Source organism: Opisthocomus hoazin, chromosome 7, assembly GCF_030867145.1.
Source record: "Opisthocomus hoazin isolate bOpiHoa1 chromosome 7, bOpiHoa1.hap1, whole genome shotgun sequence".
Lineage (NCBI taxonomy): Eukaryota > Metazoa > Chordata > Aves > Opisthocomiformes > Opisthocomidae > Opisthocomus > Opisthocomus hoazin.
In genome coordinates, this window is record NC_134420.1 from 38,715,094 (window position 1) to 38,741,927 (window position 26,834).

Genomic DNA, 26,834 nt, shown 5'->3' on the forward strand with positions numbered 1-26,834 from the left:
TACGTTGCAAAATCTTTTGTTAATCTAGACCATCAGTTCTTATAGCTGGGAAAAATCTTCAGAATTATTTCCAGTGTGTCCTCTCTTGACACAGAGATAGCTCGTTTTCCTTTCACTGTGAGAGCTTCCCATACTGTCCAGCACTTCCATCCCCGGTCATCTTGCCGTATCTACCTTTGCTGTGCCATTGTCACATTCAAACGCGATGTCTCATCCCGAATCAAAGACAAATTTGGCAGAATGCTTTCTGGTGCTCTTGTATCTTAAAATGGGACACCATCTACTAACTTACTTTTTCCTTTCCTTTAACACCTTCAAGACTCCCCACCATGTAACCCAATTAATTCAAACTGTCAAAAAAATCCTGAATGCAAAAAATGCATTTTCATTTTCCTTACCCTTTCTAACATCACTAAAAGCTTTACAGTCCCAGCACCATTTCCCCCATGCGTCTTCAGCTAGTTTCATCCCAGAGAGTCCTATCCTGGTTGTTTAGATCAATTACGATCAGGAAATGAGAGGCACTGAAAAAATGATAAATTATCACATTTTCTCTGTTCCACAGAAACTGCTAAATAAGAGAATGGGGAAGGAGAGAGAGCATAGGAGAAACCAAGAATGGGAAAATGCAAACCTAGCCAAACTCCTCAATCATTCTAGAGCACGCCTCGGGAAACCCAAGAAAACTACAGCTATACATACTTAAGCATCCCGAATTTCAGAGTCAGCTTGTCTTCTCCCTAATGACACAAAGCTTCTTAAGACTATAAAGATTAATTTTCTTTTTCTCTGTAGAGGGACAAATTCCTTTCAATGTGTTTTCTAAAGCCTTAAGCACACACATCACACAATTACTGAACTTGCTTTCAGTGAATAATATCATTTTATCCCATATTTTAATTACAAACAGTACAAATATTTAAGATATGAAATGCTTTTATTGTGAAATAGTTAGGACCAAAGTAATGCCCATGCCTCTCTCACAATGAAATTATAACAGTAGCTTATATGCCATTATTATTCATTATTCAAATTGCACACACAATAAAAAAATCCAGCAGCTCGCTGACAGAGTGCAAAAGCAATCTCTCTGCCTCCCTTGGCTGAACAGTCCTCTAATGGACTATATTAATCTGCCCGTCAGTCTGAGCAGAAAGCTTTCGCGCTTCGCCACGCAGACCAGCCTACCCTTTCCACACACAGGGTGCACCCCGCAGCGGCAGCAACAGGCCCCGCGGCCACGATGGCTTCCAGCCACTGTGCATCAGCAGAGTCGAGGGAAAGCACGTCCCGCAAACTGTACGCTCCTGCAGCTGCCGCAGCATCACCCTGCTAACGACCATGTGCGCAGCACATCGCTTTACGGAACAGGGCCACAAAAGGAAGCTGGTGACCCACTTCATCCCACGAGGAATGGGACACGATTTCAATTCTGTAAATCTAAATATGCCAGTGAAAGACTGGAGCTGTTCAGTCACTGGTATTGACACCAGCTGCATGAGAAGCCCAGATGCTCCACCAATGTTAACACACTCAGCGAAAAACACCCCTTTCGCTCTGCAATGCAAAGCATGACGGCACCAGAAGTGTCCAGAATGGGACCACGCCTTCTGTCTACGGCTCCACTGAACTTCACAAAGTTTTCCTGTTCATTTCCCCATTCATATTAATTCAATTCCATTTTCCATGTAGATGGCTCAATGTCCCAGCTGGTTCTTCAACAGAAATGTTTTAAATCTTCACACGCCCCTCTGACAGCTGCCACCACGGTAGATTTTCTAACCCCCCCAAATGACCTCATTGTGAACAATACCAGTGTGGGGCTATAAGGCTCCCAAGTCTCTGCTTTGCTGAGCCGGTACAACCTCGCAACTCCAAGAGCAGAGGCCTCCTCATTCAAAACTTCTGCCAGCATGGCCTGAGTCAAAATGAGGTTTCTTTTGCACTTGAATAAAGGCATTGGCACAAGATGAAAATGCAAGAGAGCGGTGAGATGAAGAGCTCTGCCAGGTAAGACCAGGCCCAGCGCTGCTCTTTGGTGCTGCAAGAGGGACTTGGACCCGCTAACCTGATGTACTAAAGCATCCCAAGGGGACAAACCAGCTTCTCCCTCCCTCCTGTTCAGCAGCTGAGAACATTCCTCTTCCCATTCATCCCTGCCGCAGCTGTGAGGACACTGCTGAAAGCACGCCTGACGGGAAGCACAGAGAGAATGGCTCTGGCAACCTCCGGAGCGTGCCAGAGATCCTATCTCCTGCACACAACACCACAACCAAGAAAAGTAAGAATCTCTTCTTCATCTAGATTTCTAAACTTTCATAGAACCAAACAGATTAAAAAAGCATTTCTTACTGCAAGCTAATTTAAAATTCGGATGGGAGCAGGCGAAATGCACTTGATTTTGAGAACAATTACAAAAAGTTATAAGGACTAACTAATGTGCCCAAGGATTTATTTTATGCATGTGAAAGATAAGCAGGCGAAAAAAAATTTTTGAAAACAAGAGCTCACCATAATTTGGCTAATCTTCACTGGCAGATTTTTAAATACTTATGGACAATATTCCATTGCTAGATAAAAATTTACAGTTTCATATTAAATTTCTATATTCCATCTGCCAACACTAGAAAACTGAAATACTACAAAGCATCAGACAGTACAGAAACTATCATATTCCCTCTCCTCAAGTTTCTTACCTCTCTTACTGGATTATTTCCCTCTAGTAACATGCAGAAAAAAAAATAATTGCAGCTATAAATCCCATTCTAACTGATTAATTACCTGTAGGTACATGAAAATCTACTTAATTCTAAATTCCTGCAGACCTGCCACCTTTCTTCCCTGAAAGAGTCCCATCTCAAACTGCTTTCTCCTTTGGTGACATCTTTTAAAGATGACTTTATAAATAGCAGCATAACAGGGAGTCACTTTATCTTCTTGGTTCCTCGGAAGGGGGATGCGACACCTGCACGCCCTCCTGCAGCCATGAGGACTGCTATACGCACCTTCTTTCAAGAAAAGGTGCAAAGCATCAAATCTAAATAGATCCCTTAGTCAGACCCACATGCAAACAGCAAAGATCTAGAGAGAAACAAGGGATTAATACACTTCTCTTCTTGCATTCCCCCCCCATTGACTGACCTCTCTGATGAGCCCACCAGTTTGAGAATTTTCCCTGCCTCTCCCCACACCCCGAGGAGAGAAGTAAAGCTCCTGCGCCCCTCCCACAGCCCATGGGCGTCGAGGAAGGGCAGGTCCACCAGTTCAGGAGTGGTAGAGCCTACAGTGGTGACAGCCACAGCCTTCGCAGGATCCTGCCCTTGCTCCTCAGGAGGGAAAGCTGCCAAAACACATTGAGGTACCAATACCACCTCTGCAGAGCAATACAAACACCATCTCTGCTTTCTTATTATTCACTGCTTGTCGTGGCTTATGAATTCACATGGAAGCAAGGATATTATGGGCCAAATATTCAAACTCTTGTCTTTAATAAAGAACAAATAAAGTCATACCACCTCATTATTTTCCTGTTTGTAGAGTTACAAGTATAATCGTTTTACACGCGGTTTCTTCACAGAGCTGTACCTTATCGCTTACTCAGATAAAGAAAACCCACTGAAAACCACCGTTGCCATTTGGCAGTGTCATTTGGCACTGTCATTAGCTTTTAAATTCAGGAATTAGCATTGTAAATCGCCTCTCTTACAACATGCACCACTGCCTGATACTCGAAATTCTAGTTAAGTTTGACATTTCAAACTGGGGAATAAAATGCAAAGACAATGATCGGTATTTTTAATCAGATCTATACAAATTCAGATGTCTACCATATCAATATATAAAAAAGTGTAACTTCATTTTATGTTACAAATTTGAGATGTCCATATTCAATTTCTGGAATCATATTTCCTGGGCTATTTCAGAGATTTGCAAAAAAAAACAAACCCTGAAAGCAGACACTAGTAGAGTGAAGCTGGAGTTTGATTTTGTTTGTTAAATGTCAGGCCCGTAACGCAGCATTTGATTAAAGTCATGCGTTCTTCAGCAAAAGCAGTCCCAATGCGAATGTAAGTTTATGTCTCAACTGCAGCAGGACTTTCTCTATAGCACAGATACAATAATCCAAATCCCAAATGATTTTGTGGTCTCTTTGCACTGAACGGACACGATGAAGCGGCCCCGAAGCAGCAGAATTGGCTGTGGGAGGTCTGCCCCAGCCCAGTGGCTGCCGACGGGCCCAGCCTAGCAAGTCCCAGCCCGGGGACACCCACACTGCTCCCCTCAGACGCTGGCACAGAGGGTGTAAGCCACAGCAAAGGGGACGCAGCCATCACGTTGCCGTGCTTGCCGACCCCCAGGTATTGTACTCCCATGTGTTGGCAGTTATCGCTTCTCATCACCCAACGAAGTCCAACTATACTCAGGTATAAGCACTGCACACACTAGCCCACAAGCAAATGACTGCAAAGGTCATTTCTGCACTGGTTTCACTGAGGGCATTCATAAGCGAACCTTCTGGCAACTTTCTACTAAGAAGATTTTACTGTCCTTGTAGGGAACAAGCAGCGGTCCTGCAGGTATGTTACAGACAGCAAGGTAATCCAGCACAGTGTGTCTTAGTTTTTGTACTGGGAAAATGTAAACAAAAGAGACATTATTAACACACCTGAGTAATCTGCGTAATTTTCCAAACAGTAGATTTCATGCAAAGTGCTATTTGTACAGAGTCTGTGCTGACAAGTCATTAGCTACCAGTTGTTAGTAGAAATAATAGCATAATGTTCCAGATTCTTTTGAGTTTTATCATCTCAATCAGGCAAAGACTAACCACCTTTTTCTACAACAATAAACAGGTATTGATTTCATTTCAAAATAATCAAATGACTCTCAGCCTTTTCTCAGTAGCTGTAAGAAATCTCCGCAGGAGAGTCAAAAACCTCCCAAAGAGGCATCATGTTTTCTTATTCCTACAAACGAATAGGGTTTAAGAGACATCATTTAATGTTGTCATTGACTTTGACAGCATTATGCCTCTTTTGCAGATTGAAAACTTCAGACTCTCAGACTGTCATGGCAGCACCTTTATCAACCGTCATCTCATTTGAAGGGTTTTTAAGAAATAAAAACAAAACACCCAAATCAAACACAAACAAACAAACCACCCAAGATGCTTTTTTGTTGTATTGAATTGTACAGGAGGCACTGAAAACATAAGGAGATAATATTTACAAAATGCAAATAGGACTTCACATTTCCCATCGTGAAGTGCGATGAACTGCCCGAGCTGAGCTACTGGTGCCCCCGTGTGAGATTTAAGTGAGATTTCACTGCTCTCCTATTCATGGTACAATAGTCCTGAAATTTGCATTGTACACTTATTCCCTTTCCCTCCCCCCAGAAAAACTCTTAAATATTGGCACAAACATGTAAGCATGTAAGGAAAGGAAAAAACATGCTGTCTCTTACTTCAAAAACTCCCTGCCAGACAGAAAAAATAACTTCTATGTTTTTGAAATGTTGAAGGCATTTCTTTATTTCATTCTTTTGTCCTCTGTTAACACAGACACAGCCCCCTTCTTGCCTATAGAAAACGTGAATATAGCCCAGTAGTGCTTGTACAGTATTCTAGCGATAAACCTAAATAGTAACTACAGAAACACAGCTACTCATTAAAAATTCCTATTTTCCTATCCTATGTTTTTTCCCCTCTTTTTATAGATACTGCTAAATGACTCCAATATAGCTTTCTGAAAAGGTAAATTAACAAGGAGAGCAAATATTATTAGAGAAATTAAAGTAGTTCAAAAGGTTTTATTACTTTTAGGAATCAGGGGATGTGCAGAAAGAAAATTATTAAGTGGTCAGCAAAAACCAGCTGCTCCTAAGGTACCATCTCCTGTGTTAAAAACATCTTCGCTTGATGCTCATCATGCAGGATCGGTTTGGCTTCTGCCATGCTGACACGCCATGCACCATCTGCGGTACACAAGCACAGGGAATCAGACAGCAAATTCCCATTTCTGTGACGTATTTATGCCATGAACTGCTTCTACTGAGCTGACAGAGCTCCAGCAAAGGAGGAGACCTACTGGTTGTGGGCTCGGGGCAAAAAGCCATCCCCCCCAGGCAGCTCCCACTCCTCCAGACCTCCGAGTTCTCCTGGGATCACACACAGCTTGAACTTCACAGTAATTTCTTGGTACAGTAAACTCTTTATCAGGCATGTCCTACTCCTGTTTTAGCAGCTTGACCTGAGGTAACAGGTAAATTGACAAATGCAAAGGGAAGGAGAAGAAAAAAAAACAAACCCACGCACTTGTAGATTTCAACATAAGAAAAGGCAGTAATTTCCTTTAAATTAACAAGCTGTACTTTTTTTTTTTTTTTGCTATCCATCAACAAGAAAGCTGTCTGGTCACTCAGAAAAAAGAACACATGCTGCTAAATGTATTTTCTGAAAAGTCTCCATCTTTTAGTTGACTTTGGTACAGAGCAAGTTTGTGACTTCACTTACTGCAGCCAAAGCAGCCCTAAGCTGAGGGTGGAGGAGGAGGAGGGTGCGAAAGCAAGACCGTGTATAGTCCCTTGCAACACATCCACCCTCTGGTTTTTAACATTTTAAAGTCAAAATATGATGATTAATGCAGGAAAAAACGTAGATGGCTGAGATGGAAAATGGGCGTAATTAGGAAACCTGCTTATGAACTAACAGCAATACTATTTTCGTTACATATAAAATTATTAAGATCTTATTCAGCTGGAAAAGGTTATTATAAAAATCACTCAAATTTGCAAACATTTCACTATAATCAGGCTGCTAGTAGAAACTTGTCCATATTATGGCAGCCTAAATTTGTTCCCAAATTCCAAAGCCACACAAATTAACTTTTTCTGACAGCACCTTGTTTGCAAGTGTACACATACAATGGGTGAAATCTTGGCCTTTTGAAAATCAGTGCTACTTCTGGAATCCTGGTTCGGCTGAAGCTGATGGTATCCACAGCTATCAACACTGTTGCAGGTCTACACTGCTGGCGCAATTTCTGACAAAAATATTTTGTTTAGCAAAACAATTTTCCGTAGGAACATATTAAATTTATTAAGCTTTGATTGATAAAGCTTTTTTGTTCTGAGATGCACTATCTGGTCAAAGGGAGGAACAGACGTAGTCCAGAGCAGTGGGTGGATGATGAGGATGCTGGCATGGGATGAACCAGGTATTAAACTGTCTACATTGGTCACTGCAACCAACAGTCTGAAAAATGGCTGGAAGTCAACACTTGTGGTAACTCAGAACTTCTCATAAATAATAAGAGTTTCATACCAAATTCTACTCTTCAATTTCTTCAGGCAAAAATTCCCAATGAAGACAGCATCTCAGGAGAGTAGTAAGTGAGTTACCACTTTGCCATGATGGTACTTAGGATGAAAACCCTATTTGCTGTGACATATTCCAATTACTATTAAACATCTTTCTTCCTTCCCCCCTTAGTTTTCCCTTCTATTGTCTTGTAGATTTTTTTTTAGCACTTGCACACAGAATCATTAGCCAGCGATAACAGTGTAACTGTGTTGTGGAAAGCCCATAGGCAAATCTTTCAGAATCTGAAACCTTGTACTGATGTACTCTAAAAACACATGCAGTTATTTTTTCTATAGCTTAGCCATAAATTCCTTACTGTTCAAATGGATACCACGGGAACATCAATCACAAGTCCTCTCTCAATCCTCCTCCTGTTGGCCAACACCTGTGCTACAGGCACAGGTTTTTTTGCTTAAACATTACAACCCATGACATTGTTTCTTGCGCTGCTCAGTTCACCTCCTTGCACATTGGTCAAGAAGTATCTGAGACACAAGCAAGGTGTAAGAGCTTACCACCACCCGAAACATTCTTCCAGAAAGTCCTGCAGGTCTGTTTAGCAGAGCAGAGATTGGAGTTTCCTCCTTTGAGGAAATTCTGTTTCTACATCATGTGACTAAATTTCACAAAACATGCGTGTAAAATCCAGCCCCCACCCAACAAACAAAAAAACCTCAAGGTCAGAAAGGTCACAATATTGTTGCTATTGTCATTTCATCTGACTAAACAGGTCAATGCCTCATGGGAGTCCTCGTTCAAACGCCTCCTGACCTCATTCCTCGCCAGAGGACAAGGTACCTTCCTGAAGCCAGTTCCTGTCCTGTTTTCTTCAGAAAACATTGGCCTACTGGGGCTGCTGGGAGGTCAAGAATGTCAGTCCTCTGGCAATAACCAAGTAGCGGGCAGAGTGGGGGGAAAATGGCAAAACCTGCAGTTTTCCAGGCAGATACCATATGTGGAAGCGTTATGTACGGGAATCTCTTCCAGAACCAGACTGTTTTGAATAAATGTCTTAGCACGCCATTTTAGCAGTTCTGTTTCCAAAGGAGACACCTAATAGAAAGTCAAACCCATTGTGCAGGTTATTCCCCAAATTACGCAAAAATAAATATTCAAAGAAGATGAAATGGAACACTGTTAAATGATTGGTAACTGGCATATTAAATTCTGAAGTCTTTCACAATGTAATAGCTAAAATCAGTGGTACAGAATGAAATGCAAGTTTTGCTGGGTTAGCTATCCTGCAGTTCATGGTCTATATTTAAAGATAAACTCATGGTGAAAATTTACAGAATTATATGTACTTTTTAAAAAAGCAGTATGAGAAAATATTGTGTAGAATGACATAAGGCCATGTCAATCTTGTAACTGGAATTAACACTTTCAAAACACTTTCTTAAGTTGAAATTTCTAACCAGATACTTTAAGAGATATCTATCTATAGACAGACATACCAACCACCACAAGAAACCAAAGAAAGAGTAAGTGATTACTATCTGGGAAACTTACCACAAAACACTCCATGAAAAGCAACATTTGACATAAAGGTCAGGTTTGCATGTCTATTTCTGCACTGACTGATAGCGTTTACCTCACCAGGCTTTTTTAGTTGTGCAGAAAATTCTAAACAGACTGTTAAATATCCATGGTAAACTTCAGAAAAGAGAGTCACCCTCATCTGATCAAGAGGGGAATGTTAAATATGATAAATAAACTGGATTTGTCACCTTGTAGTTTTACTCTGTTATATACACAGATGGTATTTTTATTTAAAAAAAAGAAAGGTGGCAGGGGGAGAGGTTTGTCCAACCTGGTTTTTGTGGAAGACTGTATGGATGACTGGAAAAGCAGTATTATTTGAGTCTCACAAGCACTAGAAAAGTTTCAATACTTAAGAGATTCTTAATCTGGTTTTGCTAACACTGTAATTACAAAGTAATGGCAAACAGCTGAGACAAAATATTTGTCAGAGATCCAGATTTGCTTATCTCTTCTAAGGCTTTTTTTTTAAACAAAAAAAAGGTCTGGGGAAAAGAGGGAGGTGGAGAGTAAAATTACTCCCTTCTACCAGTTTGTCCCAATTTCTCTACATACAAACACTCATAAAGGGGGAGGAAAGGGCACAGACCAATTTTTACTCCTTAAGCCAAATCTCTGTCACAGAAGTTTGCAGAAAAGCATATGCCCACTGAAGTTTCTTTAGAAAACATATAAACTTGGATCTGCAAGTATCTGGTAGAAACACCTATTCAGCTTCAATCCTCTCCCTAGCCTCCGCTAAGGCAACTGTACCACTTTGGCTAGGACAGTCTGCCGATCCGAATGAGGACAAAATAAAGGGCACAGACTTATTAACTGTGAAGACTTGCCACACTATGTCAAACATTTAATTCTGAGGGAAGGCTTGAGAGTTTCCGCTCTGTTTCTTTATGTTCACACATAAACTATAATATTTGGAGTTCCATACCTTCAACCTTTTGCTGTAATCCCAAGCTAAAAGCTAGCTTATTACAATTCAAATAGCAATACATTGCAACGTTACCCTAATACCCCAACGTTTGAGCCAGGTATTTCAGCTGGTTTGCATAGTTGTAAAAGACGGATTCCCAGGAAAATTTACCCACATAGAGCGAGACCAGAAGCACCGGCCAGAAAACCAAACCTGAGCGCAGAACATTCATCGCAGCCACCCGGTGCTGAGGTGTTACTCCCGGACGTGGGGACGGGAGTCCCCGTGTCCTTTGCACCCCTGCAGCTGGAGCCCTGCCTGAGCACCGATTCTGTCCCATGGAGGCTGCACAGTGTTCTGCAGCACATAGGAAGAACCCCCCGTATAAGGTTTCTCCCTTTATCTCGCATGACACCATGAACATTTGATCTCTTCTGGTCTGCAAATGTTTCTAAAAATCCATGAGATTTGCGCTCTACAGCTCACATTTGTTTCATGTGAAATATGTAAGTGATATATTTATGCACACTGTTGGTGAAGAATTTAGTAAACCTGTCATTTTGAGGTACTGGAGACCAGACACTTCTAAGACAACACAACTTCTTCTACAAAGCCTGTATATTAAAAAAAACCCCACTACTTCTTCTGCCAAAATTGTTATACTAAGGAAGGTAAAAGATGGATGTGGATTACAAAACAAAGATCAGGCAACAATATGGTGAAGAAGTCCATGATTTTAAGCTCAAGATATTCTGCATCTGTATGCAAAACAATACTTATTCCCAAAGGAGTCTAATAAATTCACCGTAACTCATAAGTAGAAATCAGCTACCTTCAATGCTCTGTGGACCAACCAGATTCATAGCCTGGTGTGCTGGATATTCCACCCGGGGCCTGGCAATGCCCAGCTGCTCCATAACCCCATGGAGGAGCCTCTGAACATCTGCTTCAGAAACCCTGTCAGGGGTCCTAGGGCTGTGGCTAAAAGCTGAAGCCAATCCAAACGCCAGCAGAAATACCATGTTATAAAGCAAGACAGTTGTCATTCTGGTAGCCACTTGTATCCTGTGAAAAAGAAAGGTATTTGATTACAAATGACAGTGGAGAAAAAGGCCAGTACATACGCTGGAAATAACTTCTGATCTTGCTACCGCACATTGCAGTTTGCTACCACAGCTTCTAGGGGCAGGTGAAAACTGAGCCAGCGCAGAACTGAGGGGGCAGAGGGGGGGAATAGGGTGGATAGGGTCTTCTCTAAAAAAAAAAAATGTAAGTAGCAAACTGCAGAAATAAATTTTCAGATTTTGTCCATAACATCCATTAACAGTCACTGCAAACAGAACGGATCCACTGTTTCATTTAATGAGAACACGGTGTGTGTGTCCCCCTCCCCCCCCCCCCCCCCGTTTATTATGCTATTTTCTAAAGCTCTGGGCTAAGAGGACAGAACTCTTCAGCCAGGAACTGTGTTTTCCAAGCTCTGTTCTGGCACCGCCTGAAAAACGACTAGAAACTGCTGAACAACCTGGATTGTATTTCCTTTGTACATCAAGACGAGAGGCTTCCTACTCCATCTGCACCATCGTCCCCACCTGAGGCAAGCATTTCCTTCAATCCCTTTCAGTAAATGGCTGCACAGCGCGGTTAAATTAAGAAAAAAACACCAAGCACCACTTACTGTCCTCTTTGAGAGGCTGATTTTTAATCGGAACTCCTGCCTTTTAAAGCTCCTTTTCGCCTCACATCAGAGAAGAGCCAAAACGCACCGCTTCCAGCCCCCCGAACAGACAGCAAGCGCCCCTCGCAGCGCGCCCGGCCGCCCCGCGCCCGCCCAGGCCCGCGGCTCCCGCCGCCCCACGCAGGGCGCCCGGACTCGCCTGGGAGGCAAAGATGGCTGAAAGGCGCAGGGCTGGAGACGCTCCGCGCTGGCCGGGGCGCGCCCCCGCCCCTCACCCCCCGCCTCAGCAGCCCCTCAGTGCTGCGCCCGCGGACAGCTGGACCGTGCGCCCCCCCGCCTTCCCCGGGCGGCCCAGAGACCTCCGGGCCAGGCCCCGGCAGCGCCGCACTCACCCCCGGCTCGGCCCCACGGGTGCGGCGGCTCCGTGCGCAGCCGCGGCCCCTGGCCCCCCTTCCCCCCGCAGCCGGGCCCCGGCAGCTGCCGGCCGGTACCTGCGCGGCTCGCTCCGGTTCAGGTGACACTAGGCTGGGGGGCGGGGGGGTGCCCGAGATCTCCCTGTTCAGCTGAACGCAGTGGTCTAAAAATAAACCGGCGATTGCTGATGGATCAACGGCCGCAGCAACAAGGATCCCCTGTTCCCAGGGCTGCGTCCGCCGGCCCGCCGCGACGCCTCGCCCCCGGCTGACACGGCCGCCGCCCGCGGAGCGAAGCGCGCTCCCGACTGCAGGATCACAAGGTAACAGCGTGGCAACCACCCCTACGCGCTTGCGGGCAAAGGTCCCCAGGTTAAGCAAATCTATACACACCATCTGTAGCAGAGGTTAACGAAAAGACAACTATAAAAGGATTTCGCTAAGTGAAGTCTATCCATTTCACTGCGCTTGGGAACACAGTCGTTTCTAAAGGCTGCGTTATGTAATGCACCTTCACTGCTACCGCCGTGAGTGCGACACGTTCCGGTTTGGGATAACTATCTACAGAAAAACTCTGAAATCATACCCCATAAACCCCAACAGATCCATGAACTACACTTTCAGGTGCAGATCACACTCTTTTTTTTCTGGTCTCCAGTACATTATACACATCCATAACTTGCAGGATTAAGCAGCAGGGACGTCCATCGGGCATCCAGTGTCTTTAATCTTTCTCCAAAACACAATCAACTTTACATAAACAGACATGTGCCTGAACAGTTCTGGAAAACCTCTAAAAACAGAGCCTACCCCTTTTTTGACAATCCTTCCTGACGTTAAGGGTTGCTCTGCCAGGCCCCTCCAAAAATTGCCTTCTGACGTTTGACTGCTTTAAGATTGGCTTGCATTGATGATCAAAAAAACTGCTCCATCCATGACACATCATCAAAGTTAATTAGCATTCAAAATATTTGCTACATATTAACAGAAAAAAGCTTGAGTCTTGCTCTTTTACAAGCAAATTGACGTGACAGGAATCAGAGCTCATTTTCTTCCTCATGACATCACCTTTACCCCCTCCTGTCCCATTCCCATCTCCCGCCGCCTCACACCAGCTACGGCAGCCGTCCATTACTTTGTTGAGCCTTGCTTGTGAAACACCACAAAACATGGTGCTTGGTGCCTGCCAAGGGACCTGCCAGCGCCAGCTGAGGGGGGGAAGCATGCAGCCGAGAGGGGGGACAAGCAGCTTCCTCTTTGGATTATGCCAGACTGGCACGTTGGCTTCTTTATCGCATGAAACTGGCGCTTCCCATACTTAACGACGACACCAAGCACCCCTGTTGAGATCCTCTTATAGCTGTTTTCCTCATGTTAGATCTTAACAATAAGGTAGCAGCAGAGTGAGGCAGCTCAGCCGGGCTGGTGGGGGCAGGAGGGTTCCACCAGCTCACTCAGCTGAACCAATCCAGCTGTAAGTGTGTGGATAGGTGGGGAGGGAGATGGGGAACAGAAAGCAAGCAGCACTATTCCTCTCATCAACGTATCACTCAAGAAGGTTAGAAGCCTACTCCCACTCAATTATATTGCGCCATCCCTCTTGCTAGTTGTGAGAATCACCAACACGTGCCCAAGATGAACAAAAAGGAGAGCCGGAACAGAATGGCTTCTGGCTTCAGTATTTTCAGACTTGCTCATTTTTGATGTCCACAGTCTGCACATGACAACATCATCTAACTTTCTAAGTCACTATAGAAATATGGACTCAGAAAAGGGACAAAACCAGTGGTTTTATTAAAACCAAAAGTATCCAGTGCTTTCAGCTCTTAGATTTTGCTAGTAAGCAATTCGCACGTACAGAAACCTAATGAACAGTTTCAAGTGTTTACTCTTAAATAATTTTAGAACTGATAACAAACAGTTTTAATTCCTAAAGATGTAAACATTTGCTTGTGCAAATCAACTTTTAAACACACTATGGCTTCTTACATTCGTCTCTTGCAACATCAGCATCTAAAACCTGCTTCTGCACCATCCAGTTAACACTATTCTATTGCTCTAAAAATAAGTTAAAACCATACTTTCATTTTAAGATAAAACATTTTACTGCTCACAACTGAAAATACTTGGTACCTATTGCAGAACACATTGCTGGATTAAGTTATAAGTCTTTTCACTTCTTGAATAAACTCCACATTTATTTTCCATGTGTTCTAATAATTCTCGAGTGTATGCATACACATGGCAAATTTACCTACTCAGAAAGGAAAATATGCTCCCAATTTACTCCAACAGAAATAAAAAACATTGTCTCAAAAGAAGTAGAGCTGGTGAGGTCTAACTTAAATATCAAAGTAGTGCTACAATACACATAAAACTAAGAAGTAAATAAATTTAACTACCAATACTCTGCAACAAGACATTTTCTTTCACGTGTCTTTTAGTTTTATTTTAAATGGCTGAGAATTTTTTTTTTTTTAAGAACTTGGTACTTAGTCTAAATACAGCAAAAATTATTTTGGGAGATGGAGCAGGTTTTTAGAAGCTGAGATTATCAAATATGAGATCCAATGCAAACATTTGTAAAAACAGGTTATTCCTGCTTTAGAAGTCAAACTCATTGGGATGAACTGACTAACATTTAACAAAACTTTCAGTAAACGAAGAAAACCTCAACATAAAACAAGTTGTCCATGACTCGTACAGTTAAAAAATTAATCAAAAAATACAAATAATTAGAGCTAAAAAAAATAATCATACAAATTTAGATTTTCCAAAGGTTAACCAAGTTACAATAAGCCCATTGAGACATCATATTCAATCTTATAAGTCTATTGGTTTTGCAGCTGGTAGCAGTTTCACTTTAGATATTGGATTCTTTGGAGAGCCTCTGTAACGAACTCTTTCTTTTCCTGGAGCACTTCTTGCTATCGTAGATTTTTCTGGGGCAGCACCTGGAATATTTCCATTAGCTTTTAAGCCAGGTTTCACCGTTTCATGATTGGTTAGATCTTCTAGAACACACTTTGATGGATGAACAGTTGTTTTCTGTTTGTGGATTGCAGCAGTTCTGACAGAAGCATCAGGCTTGTCCGATGGACTGAATGGCCTGCAACATGATCTGAACGTGAAGCCTAGCTGCTCATGAGATACAGAAACTTGGTCATAGGTACTTTCACTCCCGAGTGGTAAAGCCATGGAATTCTTTAAGGGCATTTCTGTGCAGGAGAACAACGCAGAATCATAGCTCAAAGATTTAACAAGCGGTGAACCAACCTCACTTGCTTTAAGCAGATGAGAGCTTACAGATCGTCTGTTAGCCTCCAATAAGGAATTAATTCTTCTTACAGACTGTCTAACAGGAGTACGCTGAAACTGAAGGAGTGGTTTAGTTTTGCTTGCAGAACTTGCATCGTTTAACGAAAGCTTGTTGAACCACTGTATGTGGTCAGAAACCTTTCCATGTTCAGAAACAGTTGATGTTTTGGTTAAAGTCTTATCAGACTTTTCAGCTTGCAGGTATTGGTTGCCTACTTCATTTCGTGATTTAGGCAACTGGGAAGTGGGAAGCTGCCCTGCCACAGAAAGCTTAGCAGTGTCTTCTCCCAAATTACAGCATTTTACCATACAGTTTTCAGCTGTTTGCGAATGTGATAATTCTACTTCCTCTTTTCTTCTGAAGGAACCCAACTTGTTTAAGTCACCTTTTGAGGAACTGTTCTCAACAGTCAGCTTGTCTTCCCTGGCCTGCACTTGAGGCACAGGAAGTTCTGTTAGATTTTTTATATCTGGTTTTGGGACCTGAAGTTCAATTTCAATAGAAGTTTTGAAGTTTCTTTTCTCCAAGACTTTAATTTCATCTTTTTTTGATGGATGTTTATCAATAGCATAAGATTGACTAGATTGGTGCATCAGCTCTCTAGATTTTGTATTTGCTAGATTTTCAGAAACCTCTTCAGCTAACAACTCCTTTTCTGGACTGAGCCTTGTGAGACAAGGAGTTTCATTTAATGTTTCACCTGCTACACTGGAGAAGGAAGATTTTTTATCGCTTATCAAATTGTGAAGATTACTTCCAGATGCAGAAAAGGCTTCCTGAACTTTCAGCAATGTTTCTGCAGTTGAGTTACTTTCCTCTTCCCAAGGCGAAAGTTCTAAGCTGTTGTCTTGTTTGCTTACAGTCATGGATTTGAATTCATCTGGAACTGGTGGGTTTCCAAATATCAAAACGGATTCTGAAGAATTGATTCCCATTTCAGGGTGTCCTGGCAGAATTCCTTCATTCCTGCCGATCACCTGAGAATCTGTAACAGTAGGACTATTCCATGACATTCGGTAAACTACTTTATTGTGACATTTTGGAGTTAGTAAGTTTTCTTCCGACTTGCTCACATTCTTTGAACCTTAAAACAAATACCACAATGTTTAGGAATATGATCTTGCAATTTTAATGATCATTATAGGCAAAATTCTTGCTAAAAGCCCCCAATTATCAAAGCAGCACTGAATTTAAAAACGTCATTAGTCCCTTAAGTTTCAGAGATGTGAAAAAAGGTTGTAATATTAGGAACTGAAGTCACATATCTCATCTTGCTTAACTAAGAAGAGGGATGTACTAAAATACACTAGAAACACAACAAGCCTGTCCTAAACAGATGATTTTTCCCCAGAAGCCACTACCGTTTGAGTAACTTTTGTCCTGCTAGCTAGAAGCACTTTAATGTGATTGCTTTTACATCTTTATCCATAAAGTTATTTTTGCTTTACAAAAGCAGAAGTTTTCCCCATCTAATATATTCTGTTAGATACTTACCTTTCTTGGGGAATTTTTCCTTGACACATGGGCTGAAGAGTACATCTCTTTTTGCACATTCAGTTCTGCTTTCCAAACCCTGTTGACTTGCAAGGCGCCTTCCAATATTTTCAAGTCTATGACCAACCGCACATCCCGATACAATATTCTTGAACAAAAGGTGTTGATTACTCTCATATAAACTTGTAATTTGGAATCTTATTTACAGAAGACTCTCCAGGAAAAGGCTACGCAAATCACCCATAGCAGTCTTTTCTTTGCCATACTTTATCGTCCCTCAATTCTCTGCAGACTTAGGTAGGGGACAACCCACCTGTAGCAGTAAGGTAGGCTTAACCACACTCTGAACACAATGATTCTGCACACAGGTTCTGTAATAGCAGAATTCCAGGACCTGTGAGACCTACTGACCACAAGTGTGGTGGGTTGGCCCCAGCTGGCAGGTAAGCTCCCATCCAGCCACTTACTCGCCCCACTCCCCAGCAGTATGAGTGAGAACACTGCAAAAGCAAAGGGGACACATACACACAAAACCCTAAACCCGCAACTGATGCGAAAGCAATCACTCTCGATAAGTAAACTGATGCCCAGCCAGCCCTTGAGCAGTGGCTACTTTGCAAAAACACCACCCATCCCAGTTTTATTGGCAAGCATGACATTATACAGCATGGAATAGTTCCTTGGTCAATTCAGGTCAGCTGTCCCCTCCCCCAGCCTCTTGCCCCATCCCAGCCTAACTAACCCACTACAAGCAGATCAGTTGCTGCTATGAAGATAAACCTAAGGCTTCTTGTCCTTGACTGCAGGTCCAGTTATGCTGTGGTCACTCCATTACCACATAAATCCTTCCTGCTACTGAAAAGCAGTGCCCAAAACAAGACGACTGGGATAGAACAAGAACACTTACCATTTCTCTGTTGCTTTTCCCCAAACCAAACTTCAAGCGTAAAGACCTACGAACCATTTCTTTTCGGCTAATCTTTGGAGAAAAACAACCTGTCCTTCCTGATTCAGCCCTGGGAGGACAGAGGGGAAGAAGTGACACATAAAATAAACTTTTTAGGAGGCAATGAAAACATCTTGACACTTATTTATGGTTATTTCCTCTCGTTCTACTGTTTCTGTTGCCTTCTTGTCAAACTTTATTAATAGGCACAGGAAGTGACTATACCAGATCTTATTTTGAGCCCTGTTTTTAAGATTACTATAAAAATTTGGCATATTTTGAACACCAAAAAATACAATTTTAAAGACAGGTTGAAATTTTACACATCATTAGTCAAGGGGTGTAGACCTACCTTTCCAATTTATCTTTAGTTTCTGAGAGTTAAGGCAAGTTACCTGTATAATTTTTTGCTTGCATGTCTTTTACTTCTTCTGTTCCCTGTACTAGACAGATGATTTTCACCACCAGTTGAAGGAGACAGTGAAGTTTGTGATGACTCAAGAGACACACAAGGGCTTGCTTCAAACTGAACTACAGGAACAAAATCATATTTACATGATCTTAAATAGTCATTTTTTTTTTCAGATAAAGACTGAACAGTTAATACAATAAAAATAGGTTTTTAAACAGCACATATTTGTTTGCTTATTTTGTGGAGTGCTGGCTTGAAGTTACTTTGACTTCCACTTTTATTTAATATTAAATGAAGCTGTTGCTTTTAGCACCCATAGAAGCAGTAGGATTGGAATTAATTGCATGCTAGTGATATCACTACCTCAATTAAATTTCCACACTGCTATAATCAGATGAGTTCCTCAAATTTTAGAGTTTAATAAGAAAAAATAGATTCAGTCTTCGTATTATTTGCAGTGTGCTTTTTTACATACCTAGCCAAAACAGTTAAAGCAACAATAAATGAAAGAGTTGCTATTCTGATACTTTTTTATGAAACAGATGCATTACTACTATCTTTAGCAAATGTCATTGCTTTGGTTGCTTATCCATAGAAAAAAAAATTTCTGTGAGCTTGAAATGATTTAATAAACAAAAGCAAGATGTTTTGTAACATTTAATTGAGGAAAAAAATTGATCTTCAGGCAAAACAAACATAGCCAATCCAGAATCTATTTTTACTCTAACTTCAGTTGGCAGCACATTAAGGAACCAAACAAAAATAAAATAGGATTTGCAGGGGAGCCTAACACTTGGAAGCACTCTAGTAGAATGAAGTGGTATTAAAGCATTGTCAAACAACAGTAAAAATTCTTCTATAGAATTTTGAGATTACTTAGCATCTAGAGAAAACAAGGTGATTTAAGAAGGAACCTTTATAATAGCAACAGTTACACTTCATATAGCGCTAAGACCAGCTCTTAAAGTATTTAGGAGACAGAAGGCGGCTACAACTTCCAAAAGGTTGGAACCATAGGCAGCTTCATGGATTTGTGTGCCAAGACAGAAACGCGAGTATAACCTAGGTGATACAGGGGGACTGAAAAAGATATAAGGACATCATGACTGCAGATTTGAGAGATTAATATAACAGAAAACAAGACAGAGAACTTTGCTATTGCACGATCCATGTAACATGACAGTCACTGATGAACATACACATAGACTATGTATGAAGACAGGAAAGTAGTGCAAGGAACAATGTTCAGTGAAGATTATAAATGACTGCCTAACGAGCACAAAAGACTGCACATTTAAGTTAAAAGCCATAAACAATCACTTCAAGCAGCAAGGGAGAAGAGAATGCACTGTACCTGATGCTGGTGTTGAGCTGCTGTTAAAAATGCTACTTGGTAACAACTCAAAAGCAAAACTATGCTTAAAAGATCGTCTCTTCTTGCTGGACAAGCCCTGAGCGCAATCAGTTGGAAGTTTACGCTTGGTGCTTGGAGTAAGAACCACCGGAGTCACCGATGAAAGGACTGAAACCAAGAAAACGAAACTTGCAATAACAGCTTAAAAGGTTGAGAGTGTACCAAGATATAAACAGTTGGATATTTTTAAACTCCGAAAGAAAAATTGTTGTAAAAGCCTAGCCAAAGTGCATGCATTTTGAACAGGCAAAGCAGTCAGTATAGCTTAGGGTATGTTGTTTTATTTTGTTGTTTGTTTTCCTCGCAAGTTAGAATACCAGAAAGGAAAATCCAAAACCACACATTAATAAAATAATGTGTGGGGAGGGGGAAGTATAGTCATCTTCTGTAAGTTTAAGAGACAGAGCAAGAGTGAATTTCAGTCCTGGTAAATCCATTCCCAAGATGATAAAATGCTGCACTACTGCACTGAAGTCTTAATGCGCATTAGATAATAAGCACAACTTCAGTTGTATAATCCTAGAACCACACAGCCCTCTGCTGCGGTGATTGTAGCTGCTCCAAGAACTACAGTAAATGCAGTATCCTCAGTAAATATGTAACTATATTCAAAGTTTTAAACAACTTAAACGTAATCACCTATCTTCAACTAAGTTCTAGTTCTTCAGTTAAAAAAAAAATTGTGGAATATAGTTGACAAATCCAGAAGATACTGCATGGGCTTTATTTAGTACAAATGCACCAATACCTACCGCTTCTGTCTTGCTGAGGTGTAGTGGAGGGTGTTCTGTTAGATTTATATTTATTCAATGCTCCACTAACAACATCTGAAATGCAAGACATACCGAGCGATCAAATTTAAAGATGAAGTTTGTCTTGCTCCATTTTCAGCTCAAGTTCAACTTGTATTCTTTCAGAGACAAATAAAGCAAATCAGTTTAAATGGTTGTTTCATGTAAAGAAAACTATAGTTCAGACCTTTCCACCAACATAGTTTCTGTTGCTTTCACAACAGCTGAAAAAAAAAAAAATCTATTTTCCTTAAAAAAGAAACCACTCATATACAGACAACAGAAGTTTCTTGTAGAAAATTCTACTGGTCATTCTAAAATTACATGCCTTCTGATTTCTTGCAGGGAAACCTGAAAGTCATCCCTTGAAGTCTCTCACAGGCTCTCTCACTTTACTGGAGTCTTGAAGCTGAAAAGGTCTTAGAGCTTTGAAGTTATACCCAAATGGAAGTATGAAATTTTGGTCTTGCAAAGAAATAACATACACCCTGTTTGTGAACTATGTGTTTTTGTTCTGGGGTGTTAGGTTTTTTTTTAAAGGCAAAATTAAACTCAGCAGAATATATGCATGAAGTTTTACTTGCTTTCCTGCTTCTAAAAGCCTAAAATTGAAATATTTTTACTAAGTGCTATTGCAGCCTACAGCTGTATTTCCACGTGTTCATAACAAAGATTAGCAAGCTACAAGCCTGCAGTACTTCTTTTATGGTGACTGGTAGATATCAGGTAGTTTTTAAAAACTCATCTTTGAAAATAGATAAAGTGTAGTAACACTATATGTTTTACTACATCCAGAGAAAGAGTAGAAGCTGCATACTGCCAGAACCTATTCCACAGAATTACCAAATTCTAACTGCTTCTCCTCAAAACTTTAACATTCACAAACATTTATCACTTTGCAACTCCAGAATGCTCCCTTCTTCAGAGTGGAAGGGAATATTAGACAAAAAAAAAAACATGCCTTGGCTAAACATATTCAATAATAAAGCCTTAATTTCAATTGCTGTCAGGTTTAATATTCCAGGTACATGAGCTAGATACATACTCATTTTTATAGCAACACATACAACATTGCTGTTATAGTGGATTTGAATCAAGTCAAGCATATGTATTCCATAGTATTTCCTCAAAGAGGACACAGAAGAACAGAGAATATACAATTTGATTGTCTGCATTTGAAAAAAGAAAAACCCAAACTCTATTGAATAACTAAACTGCAAAATAAACCCCAGATCCGTGATAGCAGAGTACGCAGTATCTAATACCATCCAATTCAGAGTTACACTTCAAAACACAAATTATTTACTCAATTCAAAACACACATGCCACTTATTTCTTTACCTTCTCATGACCTGACTTACCAAAGTCTACAATATCTTTGAGTGCCCAAGTACAGTTTCAAAACTACCAAAAAAACCCCAAACATCTTTACTTTATCAGTGTTCTTCACAGGATCTGAAGCTGGCTCAACAAAAAGCTGGAACATTAATCTGGCTCCACAAAATCAAACATAACCAAAATAGCTTCTTTGGTAGACAACAGACAAATGAAGTGATGTGATTACTGAACTCTTAAATAGATTTTGCAAATCAAACCCAACAAATTTCACAGGCATCTCTTCTACTTGTGGAAGGAGCAAGTGCTTAGGATCAGCATACCTGAAGTCTCAGAATAATTCTATTTCAGTTGCTGAAACTTTCACACAACATACCTACCCCCAACACTTCGGTGCCTCCTCTTCTTACATTCACTAGGAGATTCATTTTCACTGTTTTCGTGGCCCCACAGCGATGGAGTAGATTGAAAGGCATCAACACCTAACATCTCAGGAATCTTTTCCAAGATAAATTCCGGTACTTGTCCTGAATTAGTTGAGAAATATTGCTTTTTGAAGTTTTTAAAAAGTTGAAAAGAAAAGGTGTATACAAGTATGTGCAACAAGACATTTTGATAAACATTTATCATCTTACCGATTTCTGCTGCATGGTCAATGAGCGTTTGCACAACAGCAGCTTGCAAGCGAATTTTTTTTTCTGTACTGGCTGACATCTTTTCATTTTCATTTGAGTGCAAGAGGTTGGGAGCAAAAATCACTGCCAGATTACTGCTATCCATTCTGTTTTCACTGGATCTTAACAAGAAAAGGTTGTTTTTACACAAATTATCAGGACACAGGCAGCGGAGAAAGAAAAGACTACATAACACAAATGCAGCTGGAAAAAAAACATGGAGTCATTCACCTGAGTGCCCACATACCGAAATTAATGTGTAGACTTATACACCCCAGGCTAGGTAACCACGTGACTATGTTATCAAAATCAGGATGTTATAGACCCCAGTCAGTTTTGGGAAATGCAATGTATCCATTAGACTATGTTAATTTCATCAGTCATTCCTTTATTTCCAAAGAAGAATGAGGAATACAGCTATGGAAGAATGGAATAAATTCAAGTCCCCAGCAAAACGATGTTTCATAAAGAAAACATTTTGGATTTATGAAAGAAAAGACCATGACTGAATTCTAGTGAATGACTGCAGATAAGAAAGTTTAAAGTCACAAACCACTCACAGAAAGTTACAGCAGTTGTCTGGAAAGAGAAGTTGCTAAAAGGAATTGGGAGCTGTTTACCAGCACTCTCTTTACACTGACCTTAGGGACACAGTTCTCAGAAAGTTGAAAAAGTATCTCAAAGCTTCAATTGTTCTGTCGGCCATCAAACATGACAGCAACACTGTTGCAGTTTTCTTCTCATTTCCTAGCTGCTGAGCTTTGAAGAAGCCTTCCTGCAGGTGGGGCGGGAGAATGGGTTCTGGCAGCTCTCTGAAGAACTGTTTCAGAAGCCCTGCAACATCACACGGCAGTGCCGCCGAGAGGCAGTTTTCACCTTGATCCAGTTTACTCTGAAATTGTTCGTAAGAAACATGATTTGAAGTCTTCAACATACTGTCAAATTTCTAAGCTTAGACAATAACCCTCTAGCCCATGTCAGAAAAGACAGTCACATCTTCCCCATTTGTAGTTTCAGCCTTTTCATGTTTCACCTAACTACAGCATCTACAAAGACACAGACGATGTTGTGAGACCACGTATTAATTCACAGGTTTCCCATATATGCATCCTTCTGGGAGAGCATTGCTAAACAAATCTCCTCACAGTGTCTGGTGTGCATAACTGCTAACAAGCCTGTTCAGTCACAAGTGTGTCCTCACCATCTGGAAAGCTGAACAATTTTCCAGAAAATTAAAAAAGAAAAAGGTGAAGTTCGCCAGCTTCTGGACTAGATCTCCTCTCATTTCTACAGCAGACAACATTATCAGCCTCCTTCCAATATTAAAACTCAAATATGACTGAAAAGAGTCCAAAGACTAAAACATGCAGATGATCAAGTGAAAGGCAGCTTATTTAAAAAAAAAAAAAAAAAAAAAAGAGACTTTAGTGAATACCTTTAAAGCTTTTAAACGAGCAAGAGATCCAGACTTTCTGAAGAGTCCCTCGGTATGAACATGTTCTTCCAAATATTCACAAGTATCAACAAGAAAGCTGAAGAAAGAATAGTAACATACTTCTGACACTCAGAATAAAGCTTGTTTTTTGAGATAAACTATGTCACGATAAATAGATAAAACTTAATACATAGAATAGTTTTCCCCAATGACAAGATGTATAAAGAAATACAATCAAATGATTAGCAGTGGCTCCAAATTCCCCATCTAACTTCTGCACCCCTCCTTCCTCAACTGAAACTATTCTTATATCCCCCAGCCTCCCATAAGCTTTAGCAGGCCTGGAATAAATATTATCTTTGTTGTTCTGACAACAGTTCAACACTACAAAGAGATCAAAGTAAGTGTAAATCTAAATATTTACCTTGGTATATAACCATATTCTGGCACAAGTGACTGTGGTAATGCATGAAAAGATATTCCAAAGATTTTACCCTAAAATACAAAATTCAGTTAATGTTATTTAAAAATTGATAGGATTACAAACAATGTATTACAGAAAAGCATTCCACAAAGAACAAACAGAATGGTAGATAAGACAAAACCCAGTCTTTCAGATAAGACAGATAAGAGGTATTGTCAGGAAAAGCAATATAATCTCTAGATATCCCAGCCTATGCTGATTGTAGCAACAGCTAACACTCTAGATTACTGTGAAAGAATAGAAAGGTTTTCTGTAGTAAGTTTTGCACTTCTTATTTCACAAGGGGTCAGTTTTCCTATAAGGCCTCTAATCAGGACAGATATTAAACAGACTGTTCTGGAATCGTCAAATTGACTAAATCCTATTTCTCTTAAAAATCAACACAACACATTTCAAATAACTTTTTTTTCAGTAATTTTTTCTTCATCTGAGGCACTCAACATTGCTGTTTCAGGGACGATTAAACTCAACAGAATAGCCTAGAAAACAGTTCGGTACTCTCATATTTAGCATTTGTATTTAATAAACTGTTATAACTCTATTGCCTTACAGCAAGACATCAGAGTATCTGTTACATACCAGAAAACAAGCAGTTTCTTCAGTCATTACTACTGATGCCCACCTACAGTGTTTTTTAAAGTGTTTATCTGAGGTTACTGCATAGTTGTTTCAGTTATAAGAGCCCACATTTCATTGTAACAACTTTTATTTCTTTGCCCCACTTCTTATCTGTTTATATTTACTGAACATGCAAGCCGGCGCCTCCCTGAACCAGAAGAGGATTGGGATCATGCTCATCTTGTTATCAGAGATGAAAGCAAACTCTTGGTCATTTATACCTGAAATACAAAGTGCTGACCATGTTGGGAAAATAGTTAATCAATAACTAACCCATTAGCCCACCTTGGGCTTATCTGTCCTACAGAAAGCAAGTATAACACGATAAGGAAAGAGAACAACCACGTTTGCCATTGTATTCCAGGTTGCTCCTAAAAGTACAAGATGACAGTGAACTCCAAGATGTAATATTTTTCCCTATTTATAAGATTATGTAATATAGAATTCCAGTGGCTTGTAATTTAACATTTAAAATTCACAACCGATATCCTCACTTTACTAGGTTTTGTTTGAAATATCAGAAATTGTGATTTAAGTTCTTAAAGTTATGTCTGTTCCCTCACAACAGAAACAGAATGCCCCCTGGCAAACCAAATGTTATTTTATACCTTTTCCTACCTTGGTCAGTTGCTATCTAAACATACATTTCCTTCCTTGTGGAAAATTTAAGCACTACAGACAGCTATATAGACATCTTTCATTATGACACACATATATTATTCACAGTCCTTATTAACTTCCCTTCAAATGGAAAAGTCTAGAACCATATGCTTGATATTGACAAGGGGGAAGAAACTAATTCTAACTTTGCTCTTGCTCTCTCTCTCCTTCCAAACAATCCAACTCGAGCACGTGTTTTCACAACTTCTTTGGCTTATATTGGCCAAGGTTACTGCAGCGTTGTGCAATGTGTTCTCCATCTTACAGAGCGCTCATTCCCAGAATGCTCAGTTCTGTGCCACATCAGTTGCAGAGGGATCTTGTTTAGCACTTGATAGTGGCCCACGCTTTATAAATTAGAGCTGACCAGGAGGTAAGCGTTCTGAAATGGACTGTATGCTGTATAAACTGTCATCTGTTACAATACTTTAGTTTTAAGTAAGAGTCCCGAGACAGAAAACGCACTTTTTCCCTTCAACGAACTCAAAGTAGATATTTCAGATAACAGGACAGATTCCATCCCTCGTAGCACAGGCAAATCAAGGCCAGATCTGTCTGTACCAAAATACCCACAGCCATGACTTATACTGAGAAACCATGCAAATACAGCCCTTCTCACCGGAAATCTAAGGGATCAAGTAAAATGAAAGCCATGCAGCTTTAACAAACCACACAGCAGCTACGGCAATCCGGCACCGCCAAGCCACTACCTTAACAAATCATGATATGGCGATCCCGACGACAGCCTGGAGCGCTTGCTCGCTGAGGAAAAGGGGGGACACCCGCCTTTCCCCGCTGCAGGGGTTAAGGGGTTTCCCCGCGAGGGGAGGCTGCGCCCAGCCAGGGGCCAACAGGAGCGTTACGGTAACGCCGCCCGGCCTCCTCCGGGACACCGGGCCAGCCCCCGGCTCTGCGCAAGCTCTGCTCCCGCAGCGGCAACCGCCCCGCCCCCCCCCCCCCCCTTACCTCCGCGGCTGCCGCTCCAGGGTGCTTGGCCGCCGCCAGGCAGCTCCCGCTCTTCACCTTAATCCCGTAAGAGGCCCGGAGCTCCTCCAGCACGGCCAGCCGCGCCAGCCGCCGCCTCTGCTCCGCCATCCCCACCACCCCGGCCCCGCGCCGCCCCTCAGGCCCCGCTCAGCGCCATCGCCGCCAACCCGACCCGCCGGTTACCGCCGGCTCAAACCCAGCGCCCGGCCCCGCCCGCCGCCCTGATTGGGCCGCCTGCCGTTCGAAATCAGGCCCCCGCCGCCCAACTGCCGGCCGGGGCTGCCCGGCGGCGCCTGGCTCCTGCGCCGCCCCTCGGCCTCCCGCGGGGCGCCTTCGGGCGATCGCGCTGGCTGCCTAAAGGC

General features: G+C 41.4%; 2 protein-coding genes across 7 annotated transcripts in view; both read right to left on the reverse strand.

Annotated features, from left to right (window-relative positions):
- SCG5 (secretogranin V) overlaps positions 1-12,392 on the reverse strand; it is a 30,215-nt gene extending 17,823 nt beyond the window's left edge. Inside the window, exons 1-2 of one of the 5 annotated variants that reach the window (XM_075427378.1) lie at positions 12,297-12,392; positions 10,645-10,877 (exon numbers count right to left, since the gene is read on the reverse strand). In XM_075427378.1, the coding sequence (XP_075283493.1) occupies positions 10,645-10,877; positions 12,297-12,361 (298 nt within the window). In that variant the 5' untranslated portion in view covers positions 12,362-12,392. The other 4 variants (XM_075427379.1, XM_075427381.1, XM_075427382.1 and 1 more) reach the window with 4 other exon arrangements.
- A 1,281-nt stretch (positions 12,393-13,673) lies between these two features.
- Positions 13,674-26,580, reverse strand: ARHGAP11A (Rho GTPase activating protein 11A). Of its 2 annotated transcripts, XM_075427376.1 has the most exons (12): positions 26,452-26,580; positions 24,148-24,218; positions 23,724-23,820; positions 22,930-23,180; positions 22,250-22,410; positions 21,995-22,141; positions 20,241-20,315; positions 19,429-19,596; positions 18,058-18,193; positions 17,624-17,732; positions 16,717-16,864; positions 13,674-16,306 (listed from the first exon to the last, which is right to left on the reverse strand). In XM_075427376.1, the coding sequence occupies exons 1-12, from the start codon at positions 26,578-26,580 to the stop codon at positions 14,727-14,729; spliced, it is 3,072 nt and encodes a 1,023-aa protein (XP_075283491.1). In that variant the 3' UTR covers positions 13,674-14,726. The 2 variants fall into 2 exon arrangements, with proteins under 2 accessions (XP_075283491.1, XP_075283492.1); XM_075427377.1 differs by lacking the exon at positions 20,241-20,315.
- Between the last annotated feature and the right edge of the window lie 254 nt (positions 26,581-26,834).